The sequence below is a fragment of the Caretta caretta genome, chromosome 27 (assembly GCF_965140235.1).
Source record: "Caretta caretta isolate rCarCar2 chromosome 27, rCarCar1.hap1, whole genome shotgun sequence".
NCBI classification, from domain to species: domain Eukaryota; kingdom Metazoa; phylum Chordata; order Testudines; family Cheloniidae; genus Caretta; species Caretta caretta.
The window spans coordinates 15645416-15658661 of record NC_134232.1 but is presented as its reverse complement, the minus strand read 5'-3'; the positions used below and the strand labels follow the sequence as shown (position 1 = coordinate 15658661).

The 13246-nt window shown below is 60.2% G+C and overlaps 1 protein-coding gene across 1 annotated transcript; it reads right to left on the bottom strand.

Moving 5' to 3' along the window:
- Nucleotides 1–3126: 3126 nt before the first annotated feature.
- On the bottom strand, nt 3127–7450 carry LOC125626721 (receptor activity-modifying protein 1-like). The gene is made up of 5 exons (XM_048830068.2): nt 7320–7450; nt 5730–5768; nt 5251–5277; nt 4298–4439; nt 3127–3562 (listed from the first exon to the last, which is right to left on the bottom strand). Exons 1-5 carry the CDS (start codon nt 7378–7380, stop codon nt 3202–3204), a joined length of 630 nt encoding a protein of 209 aa, XP_048686025.1. The 5' UTR covers nt 7381–7450; the 3' UTR covers nt 3127–3201.
- Between the last annotated feature and the right edge of the window lie 5796 nt (nt 7451–13246).

Genomic DNA, 13246 nt, shown 5'->3' with positions numbered 1-13246 from the left:
ACTGTTTGTTTACTTGTATATTTCCCTTTAATCCCGTCTGGGCTGGGTTGTGAAATCCATTGGCTCCAGGGAGCGGACACGGAACGTGTACTAGCCCAGGACGGGCTGTGGGACTCGCGGGGCTGCGGGCACGGCATGGCTAACGTGCCCAGTCCTTCCAAACACCACCTGCCCACGCCCCATCAGCCTGGGGAAGAGCCAGTCCCCCCACCACCCCGTGGAAAGGAGCGAGATGGGGCACCACTGCGACACCTGCCCAGGGTGCCAGGAGGCCTCACAGTGCCACCAGGACCTCCCAGGGAAGTTACCAAAGTGGGGGTGGGGTGCTAACTGCTGCTTAGTGAAGACAAATGTGCTCTGTCGGTGCCCCTCCGTCCTGGCCCGCAGCCCCCCTGCTATCCCAGCCCGGGGCTCCCTCCACACACAGCTCTGCCGGCGCCCTTCCGTCCTGGCCTGCAGCCCCCCTGCTATCCCAGCCCGGGGCTCCCTCCACACACAGCTCTGCCGGCGCCCCTCCGTCCTGGCCCGCAGCCCCCCTGCTATCCCAGCCCGGGGCTCCCTCCACACACAGCTCTGCCGGCGCCCTTCCGTCCTGGCCCGCAGCCCCCCTGCTATCCCAGCCCGGGGCTCCCTCCACACACAGCTCTGCCGGCGCCCCTCCGTCCTGGCCCGCAGCCCCCCTGCTATCCCAGCCCGGGGCTCCCTCCACACACAGCTCTGCCGGCGCCCCTCCGTCCTGGCCCGCAGCCCCCCTGCTATCCCAGCCCGGGGCTCCCTCCATACACAGCTCTGCCGGCGCCCCTCCGTCCTGGCCCGCAGCCCCCCTGCTATCCAGCCCGGGGCTCCCTCCACACACAGCTCTGCCGGCGCCCCTCCGTCCTGGCCCGCAGCCCCCCTGCTATCCCAGCCCGGGGCTCCCTCCATACACAGCTCTGCCGGCGCCCTTCCGTCCTGGCCCGCAGCCCCCCTGCTATCCCAGCCCGGGGCGCCTCCAAGCAGAAGTGAACGCTTCAGAACGACACCGCACTGTGCAGCAGTTCTGTGATGCACTCCTGCAGGGATCGAGCTGAGACCAACCAAACTCATGTCACTTGTGGCCTGAGACAGCATTTGAGTCCAGCGTTTCCCCTTTAAAGTCAGTCTCTGGGTCTCCCATACTGTGTGTAAATTACAGGGCAAAGGGTTCGCAGTGAGGAAGATCCTATCGCTCTGTGCATTGGGCTTTCACTGGAAATGTCCTTGAGTCACTGGCCAAGTAGCGCTGGGCAGCACCAGAGGACCTCGTTCCGGGAAGCTCCCAGCCATTCACTGGAAAGCAGCCGCATCTGGAATGGATAACGCCCCAGCGCATGAAGCTGCCCGGTGTGGATTCGGGGTTAGAGCCCCTGGATCCTGTTCTTTGTTGTCTGGAGCCGAGGCTGGAGTTCAGCAGATAGTTTCCCTGCCAAGGAAACACCCACTGATGTCAGCTGTAGTGCTGGAGTTTAGACGGGGCCATGCTGTCACTTGCTCATGTGATTCTCCTCCGCCTGGCCCAGCAGCAGCTCCAGAGCTCACCCTCTCTCCCCTACATTCTGCCAGCCAAAGCCTGTTCTCCTGACTCCTGCCCCGGGGGATTCGAGACAGGGCAGGGCAAGCGGAGGGCTGCAGCAGGGCCTGGAGGCTGCTGAGGGGAAGAGCCTGCGATTGCTGCCCCACTGAACTTGGGATCTGCTCCAGGTGTGTCCACACTGGCTGAGTGCTCTGGACAGGCCAAGGCTGCAGGGGTCTGGGTTCAGCTCCTCTAATCACCCCTGGGCCTGCAGAGCAACCATCATTCCCACTGTCCCTCAGCCCCTCGCAGGGCCCCGAGTACTCCCCCTCCCCAGACCAGCCACCCCCAGGACCGGGCAGCACTGCTCGCCCCTGTACAGCAAGGGGAGGGGCTTAGGGAGTCTGGAGCAGACCTAGGAACAGAATTCCTAGCCCCCCACACTCTAGCCACTAGTCCCCACTCCCCTCCCCAAGCCAGGGATAGAACCCAGGAGTCCTGGCTCCAAGCACCCCCCCAACCACTAGTCCCCACTCCCCTCCCCGAGCCAGGGATAGAACCCAGGAGTCCTGGCTCCCAGCCCCACCCCCTCTAACCACTAGACCCCATTCCCCTTCCCGAGCCAGGGATAGAACCCAGGAGTCCTGGCTCCCAGCCCCACCCCCTCTAACCACTAGACCCCACTCCCCTCCCCAAGCCAGGGATAAAACCCAGGAGTCCCGGCTCCAAGCACCCCCCAACCACTAGTCCCCACTCCCCTCCCCGAGCCAGGGATAGAACCCAGGAGTCCTGGCTCCCAGTCTTCACGGAGTCTCCGGGCGATGCTCTGGAACTGCTCCCCACGAAGCCAGTCAGGACTCTGGGGAAGTCTCCTCTCCCCAGAGCAAGAAGCTTACACAACTTCGACCTTCCTGGGCCTGACCTCGGAGCATTCAGCATCCCCATCCACACTGTGCATTTCCCCCAGCGAGTCCGCCCAGGCGGGGTCCTGGGGAAGCCAGAGGGTCCTGCCCCCCAACTTCGCAGTCAGACGTGACTCTCAGCCAGCGTAAAACAGAAGGTTTATTAAACGACAGGAACATGGTCTAAAACAGAGCTTGCAGGTACAGAGAACGGGACCCCTCAGTCAGGTCCATCTTGGGTGGCAGGGAGGCCAGAGCCCCATCTGAGCCTCCCCCCATTTCCCCAGCCAGCTCCAAACTGAAACTCTCCAGCCCCTCCTCTCCTTTGTCTCTTTCCCAGGCCAGCAGGCCAGCTGATCTCTTTGTTCTCCAACCCCTTCAGTTGGCATCTTTGCAGAGAAGGGTCCCAGGCCAACAGGAGACAGGATGTCGGCCATTCTCTGTGCAGACAGCATCACACTGGCCCCCTAGGGCTCTGCCACAATCACACACCCTTATCCCACCACCTGGATATTTAAGAACTGTATAGGGGAAACTGAGGCACCCACACAGTATTCAGAGAAAACATTAAGAACATTCCCACTTCGTCACACCAGCACCCCCCCCAACCACTAGACCCCACTCCCCCCCCCCCGAGCCAGGGATAGAACCCAGGAGTCCTGGCTCCCAGCCCCACCCCCTCTAACCACTAGACCCCACTCCCCTCCCCGAGCCACGGATAGAACCCAGGAGTCCTGGCTCCCAGCACCACCCCCACCCCCGCAACCACTAGACACTCTCTCTCCCTTTCCAGTTGGTGCCCAGGACTGCACGAGAAGAAGCCCGTTGTCTGCTGAGCACAGGTGGTGCCGCTGGGAGGGGCCAGTCTGGCTTTGGCTCTGGCTCAGCCTTCCTGGCCTTGCGGAGCGTGAGAGCAACCCCAAGAGGGGTCAGGCAGGCAGCCATGGCAGCCATGGCTAGGACAGGCCCCAGAGGTGGCTGGCTGGGCTGGGAGCTGGCAGGCATGGTGCAGTTGGTGAAATATTCCATGTGGATCTGCAGGAAGAAGGAGTCAAGAGCGGGGCTGGGCCAGGGGCAGGACAGAGCCTCGGCCATCAGCACCGTGCAGTTGGAGAGGTCGCTGTAAATCCTGGAGAGGGAGAGGAAGAGATGTGAGGCTGAGCCTGGCTGGGTCTGTGGGGTTTGGGGCTTCAGGGCTCAGCAGCAGCCAGCGAGGTGGCCAAAACAAGCCCCAAGCCAGGCAGTGACCGTGCATCCGGTAATGGCAGTGACGGGGGCACCGTTCACCCGCGGGGTCCTCCTGGGCCTTAAACTGCATCCACTCAGCACCTGCTGGGAGCCGAGCAGCCACCGGCCGCAGCCTGTGCCACAGGCAGCCGATGGTGCGTCGCACCCCCACCCCACCCCGCACGCGGGACGCTGCAGGCAGCCGATGGTGCGTCGCACCCCCACCCCACCCCGCACGCGGGACGCTGCAGGCAGCCGATGGTGCGTCGCACCCCCACCCCACCCCGCACGCGGGACGCTGCAGGCAGCCGATGGTGCGTCGCACACACCACCCTGCACCCAGGACATCGCACCCGCCAGAGGCACTGCATGTTGTGCCCTGGTCTCAGCGTGCTGACAGCTGTGTGCAGGGAAACAGGACACACTGCAGCCCTGACTTGTTTGAAAATCCCTTTTCTGCACGGGGTCGCTACCAAGCCGGGGCCCTTGGGGTCCCGGAGCCCATCTAAGAGCAAACCCCAGCGAGGCGATGCTCTGTCCCGGCACCTGCCCTTGCCCCAGCGCTGTGTGCACTCGACTCCCAGCCCCAGAGCGCCTCAGAAGCAAGGATCTGTCTGGGGCGGACGGACGTCCAGACCTGCTGATTTGGTCCCACTGACACCGGCTCCACTCTGGCGTGGCCATGACTGTGGCGTGGAAGGTGGTCCAGCAGTATAGGGAGATCCACTCCAGGTAGGTGTCCCTGCAGTGGGCCGACCCGCCCTCCCCAGCAAAGGGGCCTAGGGGAAGAGATCTGCCTGTTAGTCACCCCGGAGGATCTGCGGCAGAGCTCTGGGCGGGGCAGAGGCCCTGGCACTGCTAGGCTGGTGTCTGCTCTACCCCAGCTCCTTACAAGGCACATAGGCTGGGGGAATGAAGGACCCCAACCAGCTCCGTCCTGTGTTTCCCAGCTCCTTCCACTAGCTCTGCCCCCTGCAGCGCAGCTCCCGTCCCCTCCCACAGCCCAGCGGAGTCCAGAGCGTGCCCCTCGCCTCGGCCCGGCTGCATCGGACCCAGCCCAACCCAGCCTCGGGCTCCCTGGAGAGGCTGTTCTGAGAGCCCCAGCTAAGACACGAGATCCCAGAGGCCTGGCCAGACACTCAGCTCCCCCAACTGGGGGCAGGCTGAGCTGGCCTGGGTGGATCCAGAAAAGTGCCGTTGTCCCTTGCCTCCTAGCAGGGCTGGGGCCCAGAGAATGAGCCTCAGAGTTAGCAGCCTGCTGGCTCGGTGCTGGGACAGCAGCTCGTGGGTCTGGGGCCTGCCCCCAGGCTGAGCCAGTGCCCGTCAGCTCCGGGCACCATCGGCTGCTTTCTAGCGACAGCTGGTGTTGCTGGGAGCGGGGCTGGGAGCCCTGCAGCCTGGCCCAGTGTCCCCATCTCTGCCCAGCCCGGGCACCCCCCCCGCTCCTGCCTGGGTCTGTGGCCACGCCGGAGCGAAGCGCGTGTGCTATGGAAACCGAAGTGTGGTGCGCAGTGCCGCCGTGCAGAGCCCCCCAGTCCTGATGGGGGGACCGACACCTAGGCATGATGGGTGCAGGGGGGCATCACTCACCGTCCTCCTCCAGATACAGGTAATGACCTGCAAGAGCAAAGGGGAAGGATCAGTGCAGGGAGTGGAGGGAGGGGGCGAGCCAGTGGGGCCTGGCCAGGGTGAATCGGTCCAGCTCCCGTCTCAGCTGTGTGGGCACCATCAGCAGCAGTGGGCACCGTCTGCCTCCAACTCGGCCCAGGCCGCTCTACCCACTAGCCAAGACCTTGGGGAATCCTCCAGGAAGGGACCCCCAGGAGCAGGGTGCCCTCAGCACTGGGTGGGAGCTATGGGGAAACAGGTCACTGCTGGAGGGAGACCCCCACGTGCCCGCAGTTCAGCATCCCTGACAGCACCCCACCTCAGGGGCAGGAGTGGGGGCACTGGGAGGGCAGGGGGGAAGGTGCCATTTGGGGCACAGGGTGGAGGAGGGAGCTCAGGATCAGGCCCCCAGAATTCTTCCCGGGGTCCCACCTTGGGAGGCCAATACAGGGGTCTCTTACTTTCATCCTCGAGGTCTCCGTAGGTCAGCTCCCCGCACCCTGCAGCAGGAGAAGAGAGCGGTCATGGCAGAGCTGGGCTTGGCCCCACAGGCCATTCCACACCCAGCCCTGTCACCTGCTCAAGCTGAGATGAGCTCGCAGAGGAGGCCCCGGCTTTGGAGGGAGACGCCAAAGGGAATGGGCTGGGGCTTCCCCCTGGGCCCTGGGGAGACTCCCCGTGGGGAGCTGTCTGCGGGGGCTGGGCTCCAACGTCGGGGGCGCTGGTGCCGACGGGCTGGTTCCTGAGCAGACAGATCGATTTTCCGGGCCGAGGAAGGTGAGCAGCAAATATCGGCTCCGAGGCACAGGGATGGGGCAGAGCTGGGGCACGGGTCTAGCAGGGTGGAGATGGAGGCAGAGGGTGGAAATGCCCAGGGACTGACCGCGCCACGGGAGGGGCTGGCGTGTCCCTCCCTGGCACATGCCCACTCATACCCCTAGGAGCCATTCCCATCCACTCCCAAGGGCTTTGGATACGGGCCCCATGGCCCAGCACTGAGCCCAGCGCCAGCCCACCAGGACCCCCTCACACCCCACCCAGCACAGCCCCAGTGCCTCTCGGTGCCTTGGCTCAGGACGGGCTTACTCAGCACTGCAGGACAGGCCCTAGCTGGGAGCATGAAACGCTGATCAGCCCCCGGGGCCTCCGACTAGCCATAAATCTGCTCAGGGCTCCCGGGGAGGGGTCCCCAATGGGACAGCCCGGCAGAAAGGAACCCAAACCCAGGGGAGATGTGAGAGCCAGGAGCGCCCTGCCCGGGGGAGGAAGATGAGCTGTACCCCCTCCCAAACAGTATCTAGCCCTCAGATAGGAGTCAGCCCGATGCAGCTGACCCCCCTGCCAACCAGCCCTTTGGGGCTCTAGGGCCTGGATGCAAGGAGAGCGCTCATGCCCCCCTGCTCCTCTCTCCCTGCTGGGACCTCCCAGCCGGGCGCTGAGGGCGTCAGAGGAGCCGGGTGGGGGCTGTGTATGCGGGAGGCAGCGATGGGCCGAGGGACGCGCCCTTACGTGGACACGTCTGACTCCATAGGGCCTGCCTACGGGAGACACGCACACGGCCAGGTGCTGCACGGAACCCCTGGGCCTGCAGCGGGGACCCCCCCGGGCACCCGTCCCCTCCAGAGCAGCAGGGAGGGCTGGTGACCACACAGGGTGCTGGGGATGTGGCACGGCCCCCCGAGGGGCTGGGCTCTTCATGGTGGGGGAGGCCAGCCTAGGGGACACTGCTCCCTTCAGACCATCCCCACTAGCAGAGCCACATCCCTTGAACCAGAAGGGCCAAGCTGTAGCAGCTGGTCACAAAGAGGCAGCACCTGCCCTGGGGAGGGAGAAGAGACAAATGCAGCAGCTGGAGCCAGGGCGGTTGGCCAGGGTCGGCCGCTCTCTGCCTTCCAAGGGGCTTCCCAGGCAGCATGTCAGGCCTGGAGCCAGGCTCAGCATCCAATCCGCTGGGGATCAGACCGCAAGGGGCCCAGCGGGAGCTGCCAGGCCTGGGCTCTTTGGGAAATCTGGCCCCACAAGCAGGACCCGGGGAGGGGCAGCTGCCTTACCCCACTGCAGGAGAGGGATTAGCAGCCAGTAGCAGAGGCGTGGCCGGGGCTGGACGGGCATTCTCCCCACCGGTGGGGCCAGGGCACAGACGTTCCCCAGGAGAGGGGCAGCAGGGCCCTTGCCCAGATATCCCCCAGCCACTTATCGCCCCATCTAGCACCTGGGCTATTGGCGGCAGCCCAGCCAATGGGAGGGAAGAGGGCAGGGAAAACATCCGCTCACCAGGGCTGGATCTTACAGCCTCCAAAGTCATCAGATAAGAGGTTGAGTGAGATCTCCATGCTGCGGGTGACTGTACAGGGAGGGATAGGGCAGGGGTCTGGGGGGTTGGCAAGGGAGCGCTCCAGGGTCTGGGACTGGGGGACAGGCTGATGGCTGAGTGGTACCATGCATTTCTGCTCACCTGCTCCAGTGTCTTCCTAGCTTTGCTGGATGCATTTTGTTACGAAAACAGCCCCACCCCTGGAGAGCTTGGACACTGGCTGAAGGAAGCAGAGCAGCCAGACCCAGGTCCTGGCTCTGGAGTAGCCACACAGAGCAAAGACAATTGAGGGGTGAGAAACCCACACATGGAAAATCTCCCGGGACCAAATCTGTCTCCCACGGGAAGAGGCAGAGCTGGGCTGGCCCTACTGGGATTTCAGCTGGTCGTTATACATGCGCCACCGAGCAGGGAGAGGGCCAGCTTAGATCAGGGTGCCCGAGAAGACGGGGCAGGATTCCATCAGTGTCAGCAGCTGGGAGCGCCTCCCCTTCCCTGCGGGAGAAATTCCGGGCAGCACAAAGCAAAGCAACCAGCTCCAGCAGGTAAAGCTGGGACCATAAGCAGGGCCCCGATTCACTCCAGAGAGGAAGGAAAAGTCCAAACAAAACATGCAAAGAAGGGCGATGACAAACCAGTACAGGGATCAGAGGGGGCACGTGGGGAGAGAGCAAGGAAACAAACCCAGGGGGCCAGACCCTTGGATGGAGTGAATCGGCTCAGGGTCACCCACGTCACCAGAGGAACACAGCCACTCATGGCAGATGAGAATCTGGCCTTTTGATGCAGTCTAGGAGAAGGGAGTGCAGGGGATGTGCTGGAAGCCCATGTGGGAGCACCGGAAAGGGCTGGTCTCTCTCACCGGCTCAGACCGGGGTGGCAGGGGAGGAAGGAACAGTCTAAGTGAAACATCAGGGAAAGTTTCTACCAGGGCAACTTGGGAGGGAAGTGACCCCCCTGCCCCCAGGGAAGGCAGGAAACGTGCTGGCTGGGATGTTGGCTGCTGTGTGGGACGTTTCACGGCTGGGAGTGGGTTAAGGGAGGAATGCAGCAGGGTCTAGTGTTTGGAGCTGGAGACAGGGAGCAGGGCTCAAGTTCCATTCCCATCTCTGCCAGGGCATCATGGTGTCACCTTGGGGAAACTGAGGCCTCTCCACCAGCCCCATAGCGCTGAGGCGGGGTTCACTATTGAATGGTGGCTGAGTGCGAGGAGATCCTAGAGGGAAGGTGGGGTACAGGTGCAAAGCTGTACTCTATCAAAGTGAGGGGCACCAAGGAATCCACTTCCCCAGGCTCCACAGAGCCTCTCCGCCAGTGCCTTGGCTTCCTCTCGGATGAGGGGTGCATAAGAACATAAGAACGGCCATGCTGGGTCAGACCAAAGGTCCATCTAGCCCAGTATCCTGTCTTCCGACCGTGGCCAATGCCAGGTGCCCCAGAGGGAATGGACAGAACAGGGAATCACCCAGTGATCCATCCCTCGTTGCCCATTCCCAGCTTCTGGCAAACAGGCTAGGGACACCATCCCTGCCCATCCTGGCTAGTAGCCATTGATGGACTGATCCTCCATGAACGTGTCTAGTTCTTGTTTGCATCTGAGCCAGGCTCTTATACGAGCCAGTTTGCTGTGATTGGAATCTCAGCCCGGCGTGCTTGTGACCTTCAGCCCAGCCCAGCAGCAGGGCAGGAGCGGCTCCAAGAGATAAGCGGCTTCCCCAGGCAGGGACCATGTTCCCTGATCGGAGCCGCACACACACACCAAGCTTCCTGCACTGACGCCAAAGCTGGGCCAAAGAGGGACCGTGGGGCCGTTCTTGCAAAAGTTGATTAATCCAAGCCCCAGCCCAGCCTCCCGCTCAGCTCATGTGACAAAAGCCGTAGCCGGTGCCAGCTTGTCCCAGCCCCAGCAGCGGTTCGTCGCTTCCCCCTCTGTGCTCCCATTAATTGCAGAGGTGTGGGAGGCAGCCCTGCAATGCAGGAAAGCTGCTGCTCTGTGCCTGCACCCCGCACTGCGCTGGACAGGGATCGCATAGCCCCATTCTTATCTTTGAGGTTCTAACCAACCATGCAGCAAGCCCTGGGGGGCCCTCCAAACACAGTGACGCTAATGATCTCTCCATTTCCCTTCAGCACCCCCTCTCGCCCACTCTCTGATCACTTGCACTGAGAACCTGTCTACACTTGGGAATTTACTAATGGAGCTATTCTGGAATAAGGGTGTCCACACGAGGGCTCAGTCCAGAATAGCTATTGTGGTACATTTCCAAGCGCAACCCCTGAGATACAGGAGGGTGGGGGACATTGGGCCTCCCTGCCCTTCACAAGATGTTTTGTCTCCGCCCAGGGTAGCGCAAAGAGCTCTTCTCACACCATGGAATTCCCCAAAAGGTTCCAACTGCAGGTTGGTGCTTCCTCAGCCAGGGGATCCTGTCCAGAGGCCCCTGGCAACACTACCGAAGCCAGGGCCACCCTTGCAGGCTGCTGCCGTGCTGAGTTTCCGGTGGTCTTAGCTCAGATCATTTTGGGAGACGGGGGTGGCCTCTCACTGGGAGTCACAATCCCTTTGTTCCCCTTTCAGCAACTGTGTTTAGCTGCTTGTTCAGGCAGTGCCTGCTGTTTAATCTGGAGTCCGTTCCTATTTAGATGCTGCTGCTGGCAGACTATGGAGCTAGATCTGATTTACATGCAGAGCCTCTCACAGGAGGACCAGATGTGCAGATGGGTGAGAAGTCACTAGGCACCATCCGGGCTGGGGGCCTCAGGAACAGCTAGAGCCTGTAAGTTTGTTTGGTTTGTGGGAGACGTGTGTGTGGGGCTCCAACCCCCTGCCCCTGTATGCTGCAGTTCTGCAAGCTAGCAGGGCTCTGAGACACACAAGAATCTTACTCCTGCCCCCACTGAAGTCAGAGGCAGAAGCTCCCATTGACTTGGGTGCAGACTGGGGAGCTGCGAGGGCATTACAGCATGGAGCAATGGCAGCATCAATAGTGCTGAGCCTGGGCCTCGCCTCTGGGGCGGCGGGAATGTGCTAAGGGGCACGAACGTCCCCCTGTTCAGCCATATCCAACTGGTAATAAGAAAAACACGGCTCTGAAGCCAATAAAGATAAAGCAAAATATAAACAACGGGAGATTTTTGTTGAAGATACCGGAGCACAAATAATTCCTGTTTCCCTGGGAGAGCAACATGAGCTGATGCTAATCAGCTTTTGTTCTGCTGCTAACGCAGCCCCTGCCCACGGGCTGGAAACCCAACCCCAGCAAACAGAGCGTCGTGTTTCTGCAATGCAAGGCAGGGGGTTATTACTCTGAGCGGGGGCCAGGCTCCTCCAGGATGAAATCCTCCTGTCTGCTTGCTCAGCACTGGCTGCTCAGGTTTCCCAGTAGGACTCTCTTAATGGCAGATTACAAAACTTGAGACAGTTCCTGACTTCCCCCTGCGGGATCCAGGTGAGAAAGGCAGTTCTCGCTACCCCGCAACTGAATGGCTGACACCCCTCTCACCATGCCCAGCTCTCTCAGCTCCTAATTCAGGAGGAAATTCACCCCTGGGCCTGAGGCCTAGCCCCCCCCCCTTCCCCCCAGCTCCCCACCCCTGGGCAGGGCCAGCACAAGGCCTTGGTCCCAGCCCCTCATCCCGGGCAGGGCCCAGCATGAAGCCTAGGCATGACTTAAGTCCTGCTGCAGCCCTATGGGTTAGGTTTTGGAAAAGCTTAGCATGTGTCAGGTGCACGTCGAGTGCTGAGCATGGGCCCCAGGGGTCTTGAGATACGCAGCTCAGCGCAGCACAGGCCAGGAGTGATACTCAGTACAATATCCAGCTCCAGCCGGGCAGAGGCTGAAGTTAACAAGGATCAGAATGAGGAGTATGGAGGGGAGGGGTCGGCCTTCAGCTGCATTCCCAATAGCTGAGCTGTGATTCTGGCCTGACATGTGAAGGGCAGGGGTGGGGGTGGGGGCGAGCGGATGTGATGTGCAATTCCTTTTCCTGGCATAGTTATTACTGTGTGTGTCGGATGCTCCCAATACCCCATCTCCAGGCACAAGGGCAACATGCAGTATAGAAGCTTAGGAACAAAAACCTGTCAGGAAAAGAATCCCTGACACAGCAGCCTGGCCAACCCTTCCGCCCCTCCCACACAAGCCAAAGGAAACAGATGGGCCCTTGACCATGCCCAAAAGATCAACAAACTCGGCTCTGTCAGACCCCTGGAGGAAGTGCACTCCAGAACCAAGCCTGGCAACCACCAGAACAACCTGCATCCAATCCCCAGATGCTTGATTCTGGGGGCTGTTCGCTTGAATGTCCTGGCTGATCTGGCTCCTAATCAGAGGAGTCTCTCAGCTAGCCAGCACACAAGCCACATTGTGCTTTGTTGATGAAAGGCAGCACCTGGAAGCCAGGAACAAGTTGGTGTAATGTACCCTCTAATGCTACCAACCAGAAGGGCAGCACAAATTACAAAACAAGATGAGCTCCATGCTCCACAGGGGCCAGAGTGAACTCTAACAAAGGTGCATGTTGTCACTGGAGTAAATCCAAGCATTTGGCGTTACCATAACATCATGAGACTGACTATCTCTCACAGAGCCGGCAGCCAGGAAAGGCTTTAAATTCCCTCTTTGTCTCAACAAGAGCTTGCTCTACAGGAATTGAAAACAAGAACAGAAAAACTCTGCGAGTCCTTCACCTGGGAATCTTCCAGGCAGGTAGTTGTCAGGCCCATAGAAACTGCCCTGCAGATTGGAAATAATATACCAAAGTCACCCAACCCAGGGTTTCTAAAATCTAAACGATATCTCCTACGGCTCCCATTAGTTCCAAAAACCCTGTCCTGGAAACCTGTCCTCTGCATGGTTTGAGGCTGGACATACCCTATTACAGCCCCAGTAACTAGCTTCAAAGCACCCTAAAGCTGCAAAGTCAAGCTTGAGAAAAAATTATACATGATCATGTCATTAAAGGCTGTAACAGAAATTACAAGGCACATAGGGCCTGGCGTAAGATTGCACAAGCTATCTTGAATTCTGGCATTTCCCAATGTGTGAGTGCTTGGCTTTGGCAGCATAACCTTCTGCTAACGTACTGTGTATGGTACTCTCCTACTCTAGCGACACCATCAGAGGACATAACCACATTAGCCACGCCATCAGGGGCTCATTCACCTGCACATCTACTAATGTGATCTGTGCCATCATGTGCCAGCAATGCCCCTCTGCCATGGACATTGGCCAAACCGGACAGTCTCTACGTAAAAAAATAAACAGACAGGAATGGTAACATACAAAAGCCAGTAGGAGAACACTTCAATCTCCCTGGACATTCAATAACAGATTTAAAAGTAGCCATCCTTCAACAAAAAACTTCAAAAACAGATTTCAAAGAGAAACCCCAGAGCTACAATTCCTCTGCAAATTTAACACCATTAATTTGGGCTTGAATAGGGCCTGGGAGTGGCTGGCTCACTGCAAAAGCAATTTTCCCTCTCTTGGTATTGACACCTCCTCATCAAGTATTGGGTGTGGATCACATCCACCCTGACTGAATTGGCCTTGTCAACAGGGCTTTGGAGCAGAGCCCGGAGCTGGAATGCAGAGCAGCCCCGGAGCAGTGGAGCTGCAGGTTTTCGCCTGGAGCTGGAGCGGAGCCGGAGCACACCTCCAA

Coding starts and splice junctions, on each gene's coding strand:
- LOC125626721 (XM_048830068.2), bottom strand. CDS start 7,380: ATGCCCGTCCAGCCCCGGCCACGCCTCTGCTACTGGCTGCTAATCCCT. Junction 5,278..5,729: donor CGGAGACCTCGAGGATGAAA/GTAAGAGACCCC, acceptor TTGCTCTTGCAG/GTCATTACCTGTATCTGGAG. Junction 3,563..4,297: donor CAGTGGGACCAAATCAGCAG/GTCTGGACGTCC, acceptor CTCCCTCTCCAG/GATTTACAGCGACCTCTCCA.